Here is a 21,288-nt window from a genome sequence, read left to right as displayed (position 1 = left end):
GACCAGTGCAACTTCGCATCTGCACACAAGGGTGCATTAATTCACCACAGAAGAACTCACACGGGCGAGAAACCCTTCCAGTGCGACCAGTGCAACTTCGCATCTGCACACAAGGGTGCATTAATTCACCACAGAAGAACTCACACGGGTGAGAAACCTTTCCAGTGTGACCAGTGTAACTTTGCATCTGCACAAAAAATGCATTGATTGGCCACAGAAGAACTCACACGGGCGAGAAACCTTTCCAGTGCGACCAATGTATCTTCACATCTGCAAGGAAGGTAGATTTGACTAACCACAGAAGAACTCACACGGGTGAGAAACCCTTCCAGTGTGACCAGTGTAACTTCGCATCTGCACAAAATGGTGCATTGATTAGCCACAGAAGAACTCACACGGGCGAGAAACCTTTCGAGTGCGACCAATGTATCTTCACATCTTCAAGGAAGGTAGATTTGACTAACCACAGAAGAACTCACACGGGTGAGAAACCCTTCCAGTGTGACCAGTGTAACTTCGCATCTGCACACAAAGGTGTATTGATTGGTCACAGAAGATCTCACTCTGGCGAGAAACCCTTCCAGTGTGAACAGTGTAACTTCGCGTCTGCACACAAGGGTGCATTGATTCGCCACAGAAGAACTCACACGGGCGAGAAACCTTTCCAGTGTGACCAGTGTAATTTCGCATCTGCAAGGAAGGGAAATTTGACTAACCACAGAAGAACTCACACGGGCGAGAAACCGTTCCAGTGTGACCAGTGTAACTTTGCATCTGCACACAAAGGTGTATTGATTGGTCACAGAAGATCTCACTCTGGCGAGAAACCCTTCCAGTGTGAACAGTGTAACTTCGCGTCTGCACAAAATGGTGCATTGATTCGCCACAGAAGAACTCACACGGGCGAGAAACCCTTCCAGTGTGAACAGTGTAACTTCGCGTCTGCACAGAAGAGTGATTTTATTCGCCACAGAAGAACTCACACGGGCGAGAAACCCTTCCAGTGTGAACTGTGTAACTTAGCATTTGCACTAAAAAAATCATTGATTTCCCACAGAAGAACTCACTCGGGCGAGAAACCCTCCCAGTGTGACCAGTCTTCTCAGAAGTGGGATTTGTTCAGTTACAAAACCAGACAATCGGGAGGAAATCCTTTCTTATACCGGACCAGACATAAGAAGAGTTTACATCTTAACGAAATAAGACATCATTCTCACGGTATAAAGGCTCACAAATTTCCCACTTGCGACCGAAATCTTCGCTACCCAGAAAACCCTCCAAGCTCACGGTCGAACAGTCATCACCAAGAAACTGTGCGCCAGTCCAAGCCACGTCAATCTGACCCTGTGGGACGTAGATATTGTTTGGTTCGATTGCGACGTTTGACGAAGGAACAGATTGAATCCCTCACTGAAAATCCCCACTGCGCCCACGCCGTTAAAGCGGAAGTTGTCGAACCTGACACCACAACCGTCGACAGAGAAATGGTGTTTGGCTCCGATTGCGTCAACTTCGATGTCAGCTGCGTCAAACCAGAGCCTTTTTATTACTTCATCGACCAAGTTCCGATTGCGACAGTCGTAACGAGAGATGAGTTGGAATATCGCCCAGTTGGATACCATAAAGAGGGTGTCCCCAGGAACCAAGACAACCCGATCAAAATCGAGTTCGTTCCATAAGAATAAAATATTTGTTTGAATTAAAACATTGTTAATTTTAATTTCATATTTTAAATTTATTGATGTGTTGAGCAGGCAAATTATTTTTCAAAAAATATTTATGTAAAATTAACATATGCAGAAGTAGTTAGTAGTTTTAGCCAATGTCTAGAAAGAAAATTATTTCGTAGACGTCTACAAAGACGTATTTTGCACTTAAACTTTAAATTTGAGATATTTATTTTCATTAAAATTATTTGTTATGGCAACATCAGTGTTATTTACAGGTGTAACACATCCAGGAACTGATTTGGGTGTACCATTCGCCTATGTACTGGAATTTACTACCAACTGTAAATTATTAAAATTGGCGTTTACTCTGTTTTGCCACGAGACAGCCGTTGGGTTTCTTCATTTTATTTTAATTTAAATAAACGTTATTAACAACAAATGTGTCCATTTTGATAATAATCTTTCTTCTAGTTAAAAGGAGCCTAAAATAATTTAATTTCATGGTAACTCTGGAAACGGTTTCTACGGGCAGCTCCACCTAAGTGCTGCGCATACCTACGCCCCTGTTCCTACGAGTCATCGCATAACATCGAGAAAAACGCCTCAAAACTTGCGCGTGACTTGGGTAAACCTTCCTGCGTCTCGAATCTCGTGATTCAATAGTTTGTAGAGGTTTCCAAGGTCGAAGATTAAATATTCGGAGACAGATGGCGCTTGAATTCTGAATCTTTGAATTAGTACGCAACTCAAATATCACAATAGTGCGTCCCGCGAATTAGCCAGAAATATCACTTCAATTCAAAATTTCTTAATACAACCGTTAACGTACTTAAAAAAATGTTCAGCACTTACTAAAAATATTATTTTCAACTAAGTCGGTCTTAATTTTAAAAAATTGTAGGCTTAAAGTCGAAAATCGCCAGAAATTACTAAAATGGGCAACTGCCCAACTTGTGGCCCCCCTATCGCCAAAATGAATATTGGGCTATTGAGGATCTGATATTTCCGTCGATCGACTTATCATTGACCCTTCAAGACTTAATCGTTAAAGAGTCGCAATATTCGGCTACACGATAAGTGATGTTAGTACACACAAATTTACCGGAATGCGAATATTTACTAAAAAAGACATTTTTAGAAATGTCATTATTCCACAAAATATGGTTATTTTCCATTATTTACTAAAAGCAGTAAAGAGTGTTAAATAGACTAGTAAGTCTTTAGGAGAGCAGCTGGCAACGGCTCCGAAGTTAATTCTGCGGCTTTTTTTAACTGCAGCTACACAATTCATGTGTAGTTTAGATAAAAACAAATCTTTGTAATTTCCATCTTCTTTTCGTCTCCATATTTTACTGTACATCTGATATAACGTTTGACCAAAGGGAAGGGGGGGGCCGACAACTCAAATGACTAACTTGGACTCGACTGGTTATTTAGCTCAAGTTATTGAAGAGGCATACGTTAGATAAAAACCATAACGGTTTATTTACAACTAGATATAGTTACATGTCGATAGCGGAAACAAAACTGAATTCGAATAAATGAATTCAGCAGAAGATTTAATTTAAGTTTTAACACACTGCCCGACGTTGAGCTTAAACTCATCACCTATCTTGTACTTCAAACGGGAACAATAGTCGAAGTAATTGACCATTACAGAATTTGATTACGTAGGCTCGAACCTTGTTGTCACCTCTGCCCTTGATAAGTTCTTTGATAATTGCCATCTTACACATGGTTCGTGGGAGCTTATCGTCGTAAATAAGGACCATGTCATTAACCTTGAGAATCGTTTTTCGTCGAGGGTTGTCGTATTGATTTGCGGATCGCAATTGCTGAATATACTCTTTTCTCCATCGGACCCAGCACTGATCTAGTAGATTTTGGCGATATCTCAACCGCCTGGTTAAGTCTTGTTTAGTTGTTGACTCGTTGCGGGGAAAGGTTCGTGACGGAAGCGCCGTAATTCTTTGTCCTAGAAGAAAGTGAGCCGGTGTTAATGCTGACGGTTCGTCTGGGTCGTTGTATTGGAATGTCAGTGGCCTGGAGTTCAGGATGGCTTCTATTTCTGTCAGCAAAGTTTCCAATTCTTCGTAGCAGAATACAAATCTTCCTAGAACCTTTTTCCAGGGCACTTTACTGACCTCACCATCCGCTCGTAGAAACCAACCCACCAGCTTGCTCTCTCAATGATGTAACGCCACGTTATTCCTTGTCCTCCCAGAAAGTCGACAACTTGGGGGTGTTTCAGGTTAGCCCAGAGTTCTTGAAGGTCACGATCAGATTTTTTAATGTACGTGCATTATAAGAGTATATGCAACGTGGTACACCTCGTCGGGATATAAATCTGCGGAAAGATAGTAAGAATTTTTCTGTAGAAAGATCAGTCACCTTTTCCAAATGTGTAGCTCTTGTGACGGAACATGTGAAAAGTGCAATGTAAGCCTTCGTAGTTGAGTTTCCAGTTTTTACGTGAAGAGGGCCAGCAAAATCAATTCTACTTCGGTCGAAGGGTGGAGCTTCGGTTATTCGAGAACTCGGTAGTGTCGCAACGTTTACGGTCCCAGCCTTGGCGGTGAAACGATTGCATTTAACGCACTTGTGAATAATAGTTTTTGCTACTTGACGTCCATGAATGATCCAAAACTTATCTCGGACTTCTAGAAGAGTAACTCTAAGACCAGAATGCATTAGTCTTAAATGATGAAACAAAATAATTAAATGAGAGAGACGATTTTTGCCCATGAGAATATAGGGATGTTTTTCGTTATAGGAAAAGTCAGATTGTTCCTATCTACCGCCAAGACGTAGAAGTTTATCTTGATCGAGGAAAGGGTTCAAAGAGTACAATTTTGGGGAGCCTTCGTCCCAACGACAAGTCCTGAATTTCTGCCGAGAAATCGTCCCATTGAGATTGACGCACCCGCAGTTTCTCACCTTTTTCCAGTTCTTCTGTTGTCAAGGGACCCCGTAGTCTGAGCTCAGTCTTTCTGGAGTACCCTTTAAATCGGACAACCTAGGAGGCTATTTTCTTTTAGCTTTGGATAATGAACTGTAGCGGTTCAGTTAACAACAATACACTGCTCTGGAGTTACTGAAACGCTAGATTGAAATACATTAGGTCGGAGTTCGTCGGTGACATCGAGATCTAAGGTCGGCGTAGTAGTATCAGTAGACCAAGTGCTCTCTTCTAAGCTCAGCCACGTTGGTCCTTCCCACCACATCATACTGTTAAATAATTCCTCGACTCATACCTCTGGTCGGTAAGTTGGCTGGCTTATCTTTTCCCTTGACATGATTCCATACCATCGGTTCAGTTAGGTTCTGTATCTCGGATACTCGATTTCCAACAAAGGGCTTCCATTTATTCACGGGACCCTTGATCCAATACAGAGTTATGGTAGAATCTGTCCATAAACGAATGTGTGAGAGATTAGAGAAAATTGGTTTTAATTACGTCACCAATCGGGCTCCAAGGACTGCGGCCATGAGTTCAAGACGCAGTATGGTAAGTCTTTTCAGCGGAGAAACCCTCGTCTTCGAAGCAACTAACGTGACCCATGATGTACCATTTTTTAGGACATAGCGAATGTACGCTACTGCCGCATATGCTGCTTCACTTGCGTCGTAAAATACATGAAGTCCATATTCACCGATTGAAGAGTCTGACTCTCCAGAGAAATAGTGACGAGGTTTTCGCATTTGATGCAATAAAGGTAATTCTTCAGTCCATTTATCGAATTTGATTGAGAGATCTTCTGGTAGATTCGAATCCCAGTATATTCCACGTTGCCATAGTTGTTGGAAAATGATCTTTATCCTAATTTCGAAGGGGGAAAGTAATCCAATTGGATCGAAGATGCGTGCCACGCATTGAAGAACAGCTCTCTTTGTACAGACTCTGGAGACTAAGAATTCCATAAGTGTGCTCAGGTAGAACGTAAAGACATCTTCTTCAGGTCGCCAAGTGGGACCAAGGACCTTAATAAACATTTGTAGAATTTGTGTTATTAGTAAAGGTGTCAGTCGGATTGTCTCGGTTCCATTTCTTTTGAAGCTCGCTTGAATTGCTCCGCCATTTCCTCAGATTCATTCCTGCTGAACTCATCAAGCCTTTCATTTTTTGCGACGTCTGATACGCGGACTCCCCTTCAGAGTCTCCGGAAAGGAGATCGTCGACGTATAACCCTTCACGGATAGATTGTCAACTTTTAAGTTCTCATATTTGTGTTGGCGCAAATGATACTGGATTGTGACCGACAACAGGAACGGGCCAACGAGATCATCAGGAACGCCTTTTCTATATCGGCCGTGATTGCGACCTTGAATTTCCGAAACCTCCCGAGCACCATCAGCAGATCAAAATTGAGATTAGGCCCAGAAAATAGACATAGATTCAGCGACAGATGTCCAAGTTCGTGTGATGAACCGTCATATACGACACGGAATTTGGTAGGGTCTTTATCCATGCGAACAACTGCGTGGTGAGGGAAATACTACACTGGATTAGCTTTATTCAAAACGTCAACTGTTACCTCCTCGATTATTCCGGACTGCCGTTGTTCTCGCATGTTATCTTGATATTGTTCAAGAAGAAATGGATCGCTTCTCAGTAGTTTCATTAGGCATTCCGTCCTTCTCTTGGTTACTAAGTAATTATTTCCAAGTTTGTTTTTATATTCGTTCCATGGTAATTGAACTTCGTATCGCTGGTCATTTAAGTTTATCGTCTTGTAGAAGTTCTCCAAGATGATCACATCATTATTCGTCTTGACTCCATCATCTTGAATCCCCAAAGAATCAAGTTCCCAGAACGCTTGAATTTGTTTAGACAATACGTTATCCATTTCCATGGCTCCCACAGACATGGTAGCCACTGGATTCACTGCGACAGTTAATGAAGAGGCCGTGGCCGGACCTTGAAGGGACATTCCGAATAATGTTTCTGACTCTACGAGAGCCGCGTCTAGACATTGAATTATCCCCGGCGTAATTCGCCATTGTTTGTCCGAACTAATAAGAAAGCCAAGCTCGGAAACGTTAGTATTATTATGGTTTTTAATTATTATTATTATTATTGTTAGAAACATCGACCTCATCGGCCAATTCTATTCCACGTCTTCTCAGTTCCGCTAGAGTGCCCTGCTCCGGTACTGATATGAGCGCACTACAAATGTGTGGCGTCTCTAGGGCCTCTACTTCAACGGTTCGAGATTAGTCTCGTAAGTTCTCCAGGACGACCTTCACTCTTCGTCGCTTGACGTGCTCAGGGACTGGATTTCCAAAACTTAATATCTTCAAGGTCTCCTCCCCACAATCAATTAGACATCGAACTTTCCGAAAGACTCCGCTGCCACCAGGAATTCTTGCTTGAGCGGTTTGAAGTAATATGACCTGGTTTGTTCTCGTCTCTTGGGTAATTGAAGAAAGAGTAGAGGCATCAGTTACTTCTGGAAGGTTCTCTGGATCTTTCGGAACATCTTCGGCTACAAGCTCATTGAGTCGCATAAAGCTGAATGGTGCTTCTTGTCACAGTTCTTGCAAGAAGAATGCTTTGGTCGACAGTTGCGTGCACGATGGGACTTCTTCATGCAAAGGTAGCACCGCCGTTGCTCCTTAATTATTTCTCTTTTCCTCGACATAAATACGGAATCGCAGGTTTCAGTAAAGTGCGAGATGAATTCTCACAATATACAATTTCTTGGTTCAACTTCTTGTAGAGCGGTTGCCGATGATGTACGATTTCGTGACTGATGGCTCGTGTTATGGTATGGTCGATTTGATCTACTCTTCTCTTCCGCCCTTCTTGTAGTAATTTCTCTATTGCCTCCCGAATCGAAGGCAAGGAAGGCACCAGCTTGTTCTCGACTTTCAACTTCCGTTCCGAGATAGTCCACGAGCTCCATAACATCCCACAAGACTTGCCCTTTCTTTTGTCTGGTGAACTCAAAAATGAGATCTCATGGAAGTCGTTTTTTCAGTATGGTTCGCAATAGGGTATCAGTATCCGATCCAACACCCAGAGTTTTTAAGCTTCGAATCTCCACTTCTAGAGCATCGTAGAGCCTTCGCAATTCCAGGACATCTTTTGAACTTTTCACCACTTCTAGCTTCAGAAGGTTATTCATATGTTCGTCGATGATTAAATCTTCGCAGCCGAACCTGTTCTTCAGGATACTGATAGCTTCGTCATATGCGCTTTCGGATATCGGCAACCCCGTGACAGCTCTAAAGGTCGGACCTTCTAAATAAGACTGCAGATACGTAAATTTTTCCAACTTATTTTTGATACCTTCATTTCCGGGTACAGAGATGTTGTATCGGTTTCAGAAGTTGGCCCACTTGGTAGGTTCACTATTGTATTTTTCAAGTTTCAGCTTCGGAAGTTTAATGGTCTGGGTAACTGTCCCTCTGCCGTTGGAAGCTAGAGGAACAGTTTGAAGTTGTCGGAGTTTCTGCTGCGCTTCTGTTTTTACTTCAATGATCCGATCCATGTACGCAAGAGAGTTTTGAAGCTCCTTGTCGTACTGCTCCAGGAACAGCTCCTTTTGTCCGATTTGATTCAACAGTTTCTCAATTTTAGATTCGTCCGCCTGTCGATTCGTTACTTCCGCCTCCAGAGTGTTTACCAGCCTGCTCGTTACGTTCTTTATTGTTCCTCGCATCCTGATCAGTCTATCCGCCATTGTTCAAGAAAGTATCTGCTGCCCAGCAATCCACAAGTTTCAACAACCCCGGGTTTCGGCACAAAATTTGTGATAGAACTTTTTACCAAAGGAAAAGGGGGCGACAACTCAGATGACTAAGTTAATCTCGACTGGTTATTTAGCTCAAGTAAATAAAGAGGCATACGTTAAGTAACAACAACAAGGGTTTATTTACAACTAGATATAGTTACATGTCCATAGCGGAAACAAAACTGAATACGAATAACCCAATGGACCCACGTTCAAAGGCCATTAACGAGGGAAGATTGCCACTCTCGGACGAGATAGAGGAGGGTTTAGGACTTTTAGTCCGTGCCAAAGGATCGAGGCGAGCAGAGGTGCCGGTAGTGTAACCAGTGCCCTAAGACCCGCGAGACGCGGATCGAGAGTTCCGACCAGTTCCGGAGTTCGTAGGCGGGCGTATTACCCAGATAAACTCCAGGGAATTTCCCGCCGTCCGAGTTTGATGGGTAGGGTAGTTTTGACGGTGGTTGGTTGTCGCACCATTCACCGCACCAAAGAACGAAGGATTTATCGTTGTTGACTACTGCTCCAGAAGCGGTGCAATAGGCAGTAAGACAACGGTGGAAAGCGTCGAATTCGGCGGTATCCCGAAGAAAACCATTAAGGTCGTCAGCAAAGGTCGCATTCACGAGGCGCGAATGTGCGGGCCCGAGAGGGCACCGAATCGCGGAACGAAGTGAACACAGGAGCGGCTCGAGGGCCAGGACGTAGAGGTGACCGGTGAGCGGACAGCCCTGTCGAATTCCGCTCGCGAAAGGGATGGCGTGGGTGATGGTGTTGTTCACGCGGACTCGAAAAGTTGAGTCCGCGTAGACAACGCGGAGGAAATTGAGGAAGTCACTCGGAATTCCGAACCGCTCGAGGACTCGAAAAAGGTACACGTGATCGACGCGGTCAAAGGCTTTTCGAAAGTCAATATTGACAATCGCGAGTTTCCCTCTTAGCGTTAGCGAGGGAAGGAGGGATACTATGGAGGTGCAAAACTTTTGTCAGTATACGGGCGACGACACAAGACCGTTAAAAACTTCTACTAAGATTGGACCAAGAATAGCCCAGAAGGCTAAAAAATATTGTACGGGGATACCGTCAATGCCGCATGCCTTTCCGCGGGAGAGGCCCTTTAAAGCGGCGGTGGTCGCGGAGAGAGTAAAGGCCCCGGAAATACCAGCGGCGTCATTCGCATCGAGAGTAGGTAAGTCGTTGGGCAAAAAATTGGTGATGTTAGAGACCGGCGTAGTAGTCAGCCGCCACCTCGCGGATATTATCGGGATCGGTCACATTGACACCTTGGGAGTCGTAAACCGACGGAATTATATTGGAAGCTACAGCCCGCTTTTCGAGCTTATAAAAATCTCTGCTAGGGGTGTCTTTACACTTGTAAAATGATTCCCTGGCGCGAACGAGAGAATCTGAGGAACGTTCGAGCAAAAGTCTTTTCAAGTTCTCGCTATGCAGTTGGTATTCTGGAGAATCGGGAGGAAAATCCGACACCATCGCTTCGTGATGGTTAATAGCGGCCGTATCGCGGATTTGACGACGGTGCCAAAAAGTCATGGAAAAAGATTTAATTTCGGGTTTCATGACGTCAAACCACCACGAGGTCCAAGAACTCATAGTCGGTTTGGCGTTAATTAAGGCTGATAGCATTGCGCGGGACTCCGAAATAAATTCATGGTCTTGAAGGCAGCGAATGTTCATCCGCCAAAAAGGCGGCGAACGCGGTATTGAGAAAGTGTCCAAAAAATTGACAGAGAACCGCGTCGTGATCGGAGAAACCCGATGGAATATGACGAACGGCTTTGAGTCGAAAAGAGGAAGACCGCTCGTATAGACGGTCTAAGCGGGCGGAAATTAATTTTCCGTGGTTTCTGGCACGCCACGTGGAACTTTGGGTTTCAGGATTGATAGAGCGAAAAACGTCTGTGAGATCAAATTGGTCAATGATATCGTTTAAGTTAGAGACTACAATAAGGCGGTATTCGGTACAGTTTTGTCTATTAATAGGGCTTAGACAACAGTTGAAATCTCCGATGATATGTACAGTGTCGGACGGATCAATATTTTCTAAAATATTTGTAATGTAGTTCAGGGTCTCAATAGCGACGTCGTCGTTCGTAGCGGAAATATATGTACAAAAAAGATGGAACGGCGTCTGAGAGTGAAATACCCGCGTTAAAACGAATATATAAACAACGATCTTGAAAACATTCCACGGAGGAGATATGTTCGCGAAGGGAGGGGTGTATCGCGATTGAAACTCCTGAACTACGCGGGTTGAGCGAGGGTGCGTGGAAAAAGATAAAAGGCCACTGTGACCATATGAATGATTTGGAAAAGGCTTCGCTTACAAACGTTTCCTGAAAACAGGCAATGTCAGGTTTAAAACGAGAAATAAAATCACGAGCACGGACCGACGTAACGCCTCGGCTCATTCCGCGTACATTAAAAGAAATTATACTAAAGACCAAAAATGGATAAATAAAAAATAAAAAGGAGAAATTCATATGACGAGTAAAAAGTATATTATTCTTGCGAACTCTCCACATCGGAAAGGTCTTTGAAAAGAGTGCGAATCGAAGAAGAGAGACGATAATACCGATTTCTTCCGTTACGGCGTAGAGAATCGGACGTAATAGCGGCAATGGCCGGGTCTCTATGGGCGACAACGAGAATTTGTCGCGATAACGCGTGAACTGAAGCAGCGTCACTCACGTATTCTTCACAAACGGTCCGAGCGACTTGAGCGGGGAAGCCTAATGAGCGTTTGAGGAACTTCATAGTGTCATCGTGAGATAACACCGTCTTGAAAGATCCCTTTGCATCGGCCCATGAGTTAGTATCCGGTTCGTATTTAGAAAGAGGGCGTTTTTTAAGCTTCTTTTCAGGAGGGCCCATCGGAACTTTGCGGTTAGTATTGTTGTTTTCTCGGGGGGATTTTGGACGTCGATTTTTGCCTTTTACGACTTTGACATTGGGGTCTTTGTCAAAATCCATCGCGTCGTCAAAGTCGGCGTCAGACTCTGAAGCTACGGACGATTCAAGCGATGATTCACGAGACTTTGAGGGAGTCGAGGTCGTGCCAGTTGTGGAGGATAGGCACTCCGCCGGACGAGTTTCAGTAACGCTTGAGACGGATGAAACGATCGAAGGGACGTGATTGTCGCCCATGGTTGAAGTTGACGCGACAGTTTTTGTCGTAGTAGAATCGGAGGTAGAAGAGCCGCTTACTTCGTTTGAGGCGGATTTTGAGGTAGGTACGGTGGAGTTGTCTTTAGACGAAGCGCGTTTACAGTTCAGAAGGACGTGGCCGGTTTCACCGCAAGCTACGCAGCGAACCGGATTATTCACAGGAACAATAAACATCTCCTGGTTAATAAAGACGGTGAAAAATTCAGGTAGAGCGCGAAAAGCGTCATCCGAGTCGAAGAGAACGGATACTTCACGCCGAGCGCTTTTGATGTGCTTAAACTCGGGGCGAGTGACAGCGGCGGGGGTGGTACGTACTGCGCCTTGCACTACGCCATAACGCGATAGCATCGACGTTATCATCGTATCTTCTATGAGGGGGTTAACGTTAGACAACATCACCCTTTTCGGTGCAATACCAAAACGCATTTCGAAAATTCCAGCAACGCATTTCGAAAATTTAGGCCGTCGGCTATCAACTGACGGGCCCAAGAAGCGTCCGAAAAATATACATAGATGAAACCGTTTTGCCGGTATACATCAGTGATATTCTTCGGGGAACTATATACAGACGAGATGGCAATGAAATAATCCTCCACGGTTGCGTTTTTCTGGGTCGAACGGATGGCGATTCCCCTTTCATTGGGGTTTGGTCTTTGAGTGGAGCGGTTGAAGGTGTACGTTTGAGTTGAGTTTCATTTGAAACAGTAGAACGCGATATCAGCCCAAGATGATGTTGTAGTAGTCGGAGGATTTAACTAAGTTGTTAAAATAATTTAATTTTTATCAAAAACTTTCATATGGCTTGAAATTTTAAATTCATTTTTTAGGAACAATTCATTATCACTTCTCGATTTTGAGGTTAAGACACAATTGAACATTAATTAATTTTAGCTAATTTAGAAATTGCGTGTGTAAAGTAGAATTTTTTTAAGATTAATTGCATTTCTTCCCATTTTTTTGTATTAAAAGGAACTCTTACAATAATTAAACCTGAAGGAAAGTATCAGACATAATCACACCATCTCAGTCCAGTCAAAGCCATTTGCCCCATTATTTTTTTCCAGATACCAATTTAACTTGAAAATCCTGAGTGAGGACTTCGCTTGGTGTTTTGGTTCGCTTCGAGTATATACATTTTAATTCCAAAAGCCCATATGGGTCTGATGCCTGTGGATCGTGAACAAATCCATCAGGAGAGGTTCCAAGCCACGGCTGGGTTGGATCAATTACGTAACCAACTGGATGGACTGTTACATTATGTCCCGGGCTCTGCATTTTCTCTGTATATTTCATTCTTGCAAAGGGCTCGAACTGCTTTCCATACTTGATTGCATTAATATGTCCAAGATCTTTAGGCTTAACGATGTTCTTTACTCCGACCTCTGTCCAACTTTGGTTTCTTCGATTGCATATTTGTCCAAACATTGAAGAATTTAGTCTGATAGCTCGTTGTTCCTTCCATAGTTCTGACTCGGCATCTTCATATGAAACTTAAATTTTCTACAGTAGACATTAATATATTATTTTTACGTACATATTAAAATATATTATTTATACCTGTAATACTGATAATTCTGGCGAATGTAATTGATGATAAATTTGTGATAACCTCCAACCCGATGACCCACTAGATTCCGATGAATGTGAAGGTATTTCAAACCTCTCCATTGGTATGGTTTGGTGGAAAACAGCGCATGGAAACACACGTAAGTTGTGAACAATTTCAAACCCGGGTTCATTTAGAGGAAGTTGTTGGCTCAATGGCGAACCTTCCGGAGTTACACCCATTTTAGTTTCCACCCACGTAAACTATTCTGGATCTGGGAGGATGCTTGCGCAGCCATCTTCTCCCCTAGTATTCAGATTAGCGATTAATTCCTTGCTAGATGAAATAACCTCCGATTTATCCAGATTAGAAGAGGTTGCATTGTAAATCTTGCAAAAAATTGGCTTGCTTTTTCCACCTTCTTTGGGCGCTTGCGTGTTGACATCAATAATTGAGAACGGTGTGATTTTTTTGCCTCTCGGTCGGTTCCACTGTTGGGGCTTGTCAGTGTAAGACAACTCATTAGGGGGCGTGTTTCCATTTTTTTATTTTAAGATGCATAGCAGCCTTAAGAGAGATATTGTATGTTTGCAAGTTCCTTTTACACCAGCTGCGCATGAACAGTTTGCGTCCAAAATTGTAGGGCTTGAAATATTTAATGCTACGCAAACGGTATGGGGGTTTTCATTTTTACGGTAACTTCGGTAACATTTTGTTTTCACGTAAACTATGTCATCTTTCCTAAAAAAGGGAAATAGTAAGGTCATCGATTTTGATGTTGTATCTATGGAAACATTTCAACTAGTTGAAACTAACCATAACTTTGGACATCGATAGCTAATCTTCATTCTTATCCAAAATTTTAGTTTCAATTTGTTAACCTAAGTTTTGTTTATTAAAAATATACAAAACTGCTTTACTCAGTAGAGCTTCTGAATTTATGTATCCTTCGATTAAATATTTGTAGCTCTTCATGAAATGTTTGGCAGTGTTAGACCTTGCCTTGTAAAATTCTTCTATATTTTCGTTCTTTATTTTAGGAACATCGGATATGGTTTTTAATACCCCAAAAGTGGGAATATCAATCCACCATCCAAAACTGCGTTTAAATTCATCTTAAACTAATAATTTTAAGGTTTTTAACTCAATTTGAATGACAAAATAAATCCCTAGCTACACTCTTAGGACGCCGCCATATTATAATATAAGCAGACGATTTCGCGAGGTGAATGGTACGCCATCTAGCGTGCCTATTGATACTTTGCTCAATTATGGAACTCTCAGAATAAAAATAATTTTAAACGACAAGGCATTTAAAGGTGTATAAAAACCGTTAATTTCATTAACCTCTCCCGCGTCAATTATTATAAAATTCGAATAGAATACTACCCTATTCCGGTTTATGGCTAAGCTTACGTCATTGATATTTTGCTCAATTATGGCGCTCCCAGAATTAAATTATTTTAAACGAGGGAGCATTTAAAGGCGTATAAATACCGTTAATTTCGTTAACCTCTCCCGCGTCAATTATTATAAAATTCGAATAGAATATTACCCTATGCCGGTTTATGGCTAAGCTTACGTCATTGATATTTTGCTCAATTATGGCGCTCCCAGAATTAAATTAATTTTAATCTAAAGAGAATTTAAAGGCGTATAAATAACGTTAATTTTATTATTATCTCTCACGTCATTTTTGAGAAATATGAACCCTATCACTTATTCCCCATTTCGTTTTCCTGTAGCTTAGACCAACCTTCCTTTACTGCGTCGCGTTTCCACGTTATCCAAAAATTTACTTTCCAGAATTATCGTTCTGGCAAATTGACGTTGTAGCCGTAAAGTTAATAGTTTCCCGGAGCTTTGTCCGTCTGTTATTTAGGTAAGTTTTATATTGTAAATTTATCTTGTTATTTTATCGAATAGGCGTTTTATGATTATGACGGTTTATAATTGTTTTAGTGTCGAGTGTTAATTATGGTCTTTAAGTTGGTTTCGTACGAATCGTATCTGAAATTATACAGATTTTGGGCCTTAGCAACGTTGGCACTTCTCTGGAACGGGACCTACTAAAAGGCATACCGGGCATACCAGTTACACGAGTTACCCAAGGTAAGAGCGAACTTGGCCAGCTTATACATATCGTTTTAACTTCATTTTCGCGCGAAATATTTTGAATGTTTATCCATTTTAACGACATTTTTATTCAGTTTAAATTTCTTTAAATGTTGAAATTAAATTAACTCAATTTAAAATTGACATTTATTTGTTTTACTTCATATTCGACTAGTTTTCAATGGGCCTACCTGCGCTTAGATGGGGTCGTCACTTGAAAAATATGAATTTTAAATAATAATCTGATTTAAATAAAAAAATCGATTGATTTGATATTAAAAAAAAACATAAAATGCCAACTTTATGGGGCGCATTGGCGGGGTTTTTGAAATTTTATAGAAGTCACGAAAAATAAATATTAAGTTATTCGCGCTCCGTTTGCTTCCAAGCCCAGAACTGAGACAAAGCGGTATCGGATGATGTGGGCTCCAAACAGGGGCGTGCCGATGTTTTTACGAGAGCGGGGGCAAAAACAATATAAGCACATTAGAGGTGAGCGGGCGCAACACTTTTAGCGGGCACACACGCCCGCGGGCAAAGTCCCTATGGGCAAAATCCCTGTAAATGATGTTTTAAAAACGTGAAATGGGTCATATTTGGCCGAAAGGAATGTTTTTTTTAATCAAATTCAGGCCCCCAATGGTGCCCGTAAGAATACATTTTGCAGGCCCATTGACCCTAAATAAGTGCGCGCGCCGTGCCCAATAACCTGCCCGTAGAGGTTTGTAGGGTTCTAGCCCACGCCTGAAATATCCCGCTGGCGTAACAACGTATGCCAACATACGCTTGTTTCAATGAATTAGTGAACGTGCCCGTGCCCGCTTTTATTTTGACCGATTGGGAGTCCGCCCGCCCGTGTTTTCAAAACGCGAGGCTTTTTAAATAGTACGGTTGGTAAGCTATCAAAAATGATGAACCTCAGCACTTTATGATACAAAAACGAGACTTATCACAAATGTTCTACAACGTATTTCGAGTTAATTTAGAAGTAGACCCCAATGAAAAGTATCTTAGGATTAAAAATGGTCGCCATTTCAAAATGGCGGCTTAAGATAATTTTAATTCAATGTATCTCAGCCGCTACATACGATACCGCGCCATTATAATTCTTCATTATTACATTTGCCAAGAAATGGTACAGCTTTGCTTTTAAAGGCCAAAATGTGTTTTTCAACCATCTTATGATCCCACACTTCGTTTCTCTAACGCAAAGCTATAGTACTTCAATTTTCTTTACTTACCGTTCCTAATTACGTACCGTAATAGCTTTATTTTAAGGTATTACTCATCACTATACCTTAATAACACAAGCAATTATGTTTAAACGCACACCCCCCTCCCTTTATATTAGTACGATTTATAGTGATCGATGACCGTCTTACACTCAAAACATATTTTATTTTAAAAGAGTAGCTTCAATCTTAGAATTAGTTTACATATAGGAAGGGGATATAATCGGAAAAATATTGAAGAATTGTTTAACTATTTGAATTTATCAGTTGTTTCTTGGTAAATTGGTGAGATAAACATAGTGATCTGCAAAATACTTTCCTACCAAGAAATAAAATACGTTGAGTGGCCAAAAATCTCTTACTACATTTTTAAATTAATCATTTACAATAGGTAAATTAACTTTATTGGTTGCACTAAATAACGCTTGCCTCATCATTCTTCATCTTGGACGTCTGAGTCCCTAATATCCTGGAGTTGTCTGAGTTACAAGTGCCTCGGCAATTAATGCAGAGCATTGAGCATCGTACTCCTACAAATTTTCGAATACCACAAATTAATTGAAAATAACCACCCTTCTTATCGTAAAAAACAATTTCGAATGCCACAAATTAAATTAAAATATCCATCCTTCTTATCGTAAAAAAGAATTTCGAATACCACAAATTAAATGAAAATATCCACCATCCTTCTCTTAAAAAACAATTTCGAATACCACAAATTAAATTAAAATATCCAATCTTCATATCTTAAAAAAAATTCGAATACCACAATGTAAATGAAAATAACCACCCTTCTTATCTTAAAAAACAATTTCGATTACCACAAATTAATTGAAAATATCCACCCTTCAGTAAAATGCAGCTTGCAGTTTCGAAACATTCACCAGATGCAGTTAGCAAACGACGCATCTCATACTCACCAGTTCGTGTATAAGGGGCTTCAACCAAGTACAAGAGATGCAGTTGGGAAATGGGTGTCTGTCGGTGTGCAGTTTATTTAAAACGTAAAACCAAACTTAAATTAAATTCTTTTGAAAAGGTTTGTTGAATTCCAAAAAACCCCTGTCATTGGCAGATCCATTGAAAGTTCTTTATCCACACTGCATTTTTGCCATCTCTTCATTATTTTAACATCTTGAACAAAAATCTAGTTAATTTTTTATTTATATTCAGTAAACAGTAATATTGGCCGCCAAATAAAATAAAATTAATTTTTATCCTCTTTCGTTAACTTGGTTAAAATATTTTTATTTACATAATCAGAATGTTTAATAGATTTAAAAAAAACATACATCAATTTTAAAAGTACCGGTATTAATATAAATCGTTAAATATAGTAAATCATATATGCTGGTTGTTTTGTTTGTATCCAAATTTGGCTACTGATAAAGCTACACACTCTTTTTTCGTGTCATCATTGTCGCTAATTCGACTAACTGGCGCCCAATGATAAAGTTGTCCGTCCGTTCTGATTTATTTTCGCTAAAATTTTAACTTTAATTTGTTTTAGGCCTTTGTATGAGCAACACCCGCTCATAAATTAAAAAGAGCCTTTGATTCAGAGTGAAACTGGCAAAATGAGCAGCCGAGAAGACAAGATGCACAAGTGTTCAAAATGCGTCTACGCAACGAAATATATGAGTAATTTCATTATCCACAGAAGAACTCACACGGGCGAGAAACCCTTCCAGTGTGACCAGTGTAACTACGCATCTGCGAGAAATAGTGATTTAATTCGCCACAGAAGATTTCACACGGACCAGAAACCCTACAAGTGTGACCAGTGTAACTACGCGTCTGCACAAGAGGGTGCATTAATTGGCCACAGAAGAACTCATACCGGAGAGAAACCCTTCCAGTGTGACCATTGTAACTTCGCATCTGCACATAAGGGTGATTTGAATTCCCACAGAAGAACTCACACGGGTGAGAAACCTTTCCAGTGTGATCAGTGTAACTACGCATCTGCGAGAAAGGGTAATTTGATTCTCCACCGAAGAACTCACACGGGTGAGAAACCGTACCAGTGTGATCAGTGTAAATACGCGTCTGCACACAAGGGTGCATTGATTCGCCACAGAAGAACTCACACGGGTGAGAAACCTTTCCAGTGTAACCAGTGTAACTACGCGTTTGCACAGAAGAGTGATTTTATTCGCCACAGAAGAACTCACACCGGCGAGAAACCCTTCCAGTGTGACCTGTGTAACTTAGCATTTGCACTAAAAAAATCATTGATTTCCCACAGAAGAACTCACTCGGGCGAGAAACCCTCCCAGTGTGACCAGTCTTCTCAGAAGTGGGATTTGTTCAGTTACAAAACCAGACAATCGGGAGGAAATCCTTTCGGATACCGGACCAGACATAAGAAGAGTTTACATCTTAACGAAATAAGACATCATTCTCACGGTATAAAGGCTCACAAATTTCCCACTTGCGACCGAAATCTTCGCTACCCAGAAAACCCTCCAAGCTCACGGTCGAAAAGTCATCACCAAGAAACAGTGCGCCAGTCCAAGCCACTTCAATCTGATCCTCTGGGAGGTAGATATTGTTTGGTTCGATTGCGACGTTTGACGAAGGAACAGACTGAATCCCTTACTGAAGAACCCCACTGCGCCCACTCCGTGAAAGCTGAAGTTGCCGAGCCGGACGCAGGCCGTTCAAATTTCAACAATGAACTGGTGTTAGTCAACTGCGTCAAACAAGAGCCTTTTGATGACTTCATCGACCAAGTTTCGATTCCAGTCGTAACGAGAGAAGAGTTGGAATGCCGCCCAGTTGGAGACCATAAGGAGGGTGTCTCAATGAACCCAGACCCCCCAATCAAAATCGAGTTCGTTCCCAACGAATAAATTATTTCTGTTCGATTGAAGACATTGTTAATTTTAATTTCATATTTTATTTTTAGAGAGGCCCTAATTTAAACAAGAGCATGGTGCCCAGACTTTCTATAATTTCCTATATTTCGAATGTTATCCTTTTATTTCCTATATTTACATCTATTCACCTAAATCTTAACCTATTTTCAGCTATACTTTCACCCATTTTCCTATAGTTTCACCCATTTTCCTATAGTTTCACCCATTTTCCTATAGTTTCACCCATTTTCCTATAGTTTCAACCATTTTCCTATAGTTTCAACCATTTTCCTCTAGTTTCAACCATTTTCCTATAGTTTCAACCATTTTCCTATAGTTTCACCCATTTTCCTACAGTTTCACCCATTTTCTTATAGTTTCACCCATTTTCTTATAGTTTCACCCACTTTCTTATAATTTCTAGGCCTGAATTTTTAGTATGTGTCATAAGAACATTTAGTTCTAACACTGCCACTTTCGAACAAAATCTTGAAATGTACGGACTTTGTATATCCGCTAAGTGTACAAAATAGTATTAATTAAGATTCCACGATAGTGGAGTATTAATAAGGGGCCAACATGCTTCTCCATAGACTTTGAAAGCACTATTAATACTATCAAAAACGTAAGCTTTTTTTCCACTTTTAAATTTTAAGCGATTTTCATGCCCAAGATTCAGTATTAGGGAGCCCAGCGATAGCTACACGGCTTTGTTATTACTGTCAACTTAAAATATAAAACACTTCATGATCCCAAAAAATTACATGGATTACTCGACAGTAGGTAAAAGCCAACCTATGACTTTGCTTTATTGAAACATTTTTGACATGACGGCTTTACTTTCGGCCGGGAAGTTCATGAGCAACCCTGTTCCAAAATTTGAAAATAAAAGTTTTGGTCGGTGGCTCGGTGCCGCCTTAAAAGTTTTAAATCTTTTCAGTGTTATTAAACGTATTATTTGTAAATAAATTTGGTTGTGGTGCATTTAATTATGCATAAATAATAATTTAAAAAATAAAATAACAATAATCTTGTTTAAAATAATTGTAATCAACATTTAAAAACTTCAGCCTTTGCACCCCTGTACGTATACGGTAATAGCTAAATTAGACAATCATTAATCATTCTGGATCGATTAGTTTTTACATATTGAATGTTAGCTATCACATAGTACTAACTATTATTATTAAACATTTTTATTAAAGTTAATGGTTTATTTGGTTGAGCTGCATTTAATAATGTGTACATTATTTATTAAAATATTAAAATAACCATAATCTTTTTAAATTAATTTTATTTCACTTTAAAAAAATATGCCTATGCACGCATGAATGTAACACGGTAAGAGCTGCAGTATAAAAAATTCCCAGTAATTAATTATATAGTATCAATTATTAGTGTTATTTTAATCATTGTTAACTATTGTCAATAACTATGTTTTCATGGAGGTAGGAAATACGGATTTCCTAAATCCGTATTTCTAAATCCGTGCTACGCTGAATGAAAACGCTCGTATTTGAGAAAACACGTATTTTCTGAAATACCGGAAACGCACCTGTATTTCCTTGGTAAATCTGGATTTTCTTCGAATGAAAACGCACGAACACGTGTTTGATACACTGGGGGTTTATTTAGTTGGAAATGTAGTTACTAATAAGTAGTGCTCGGACTTTTTTTTATTCACGAATAAATACTTTTAGCCTTAATTTAAATAGTAATATTTCAAGATGAAATAGCTGAATAAAAGAAAGTGGATACACCTAAAACTTAATAAAAACAATTATTTATTTGAATAAGTAGAATGAGTAGTAGATTAACGAAATCGTTGGTTACATAACAAGTTTATTTCTTCAATACGATGAGGAAAAAAAATATCGCAATTTATGATAATGAATAAATAATTCCGAGCACTACTAAAAGGTTGTGGTTTCACATGTTTTAACC

General features: G+C 40.5%; 2 protein-coding genes across 2 annotated transcripts in view; one reads left to right on the top strand and one right to left on the bottom strand.

Moving 5' to 3' along the window:
• The window catches only part of LOC149968674 (uncharacterized), a 140,316-nt gene that overhangs the window by 25,809 nt on the left and 93,219 nt on the right, over positions 1–21,288 (bottom strand). The gene's annotated exons all lie outside the window — the stretch shown is intronic.
• On the top strand, positions 180–19,581 carry LOC149968678 (uncharacterized; the record flags this gene model as incomplete). Its single annotated transcript, XM_090156004.1, has 2 exons — positions 180–1,451; positions 19,066–19,581. Coding segments are annotated over 2 exons (1,545 nt in total), but the record flags the coding sequence as incomplete, so codon positions are not given.

The sequence above is a fragment of the Leiobunum rupestre genome, chromosome 1 (assembly GCF_980474605.1).
Source record: "Leiobunum rupestre chromosome 1, qqLeiRupe1.1.hap1, whole genome shotgun sequence".
Taxonomy (NCBI): domain Eukaryota; kingdom Metazoa; phylum Arthropoda; class Arachnida; order Opiliones; family Sclerosomatidae; genus Leiobunum; species Leiobunum rupestre.
Note: the sequence above shows the minus strand (reverse complement) of the source record. Positions and strands in the feature narration are given on the sequence as shown.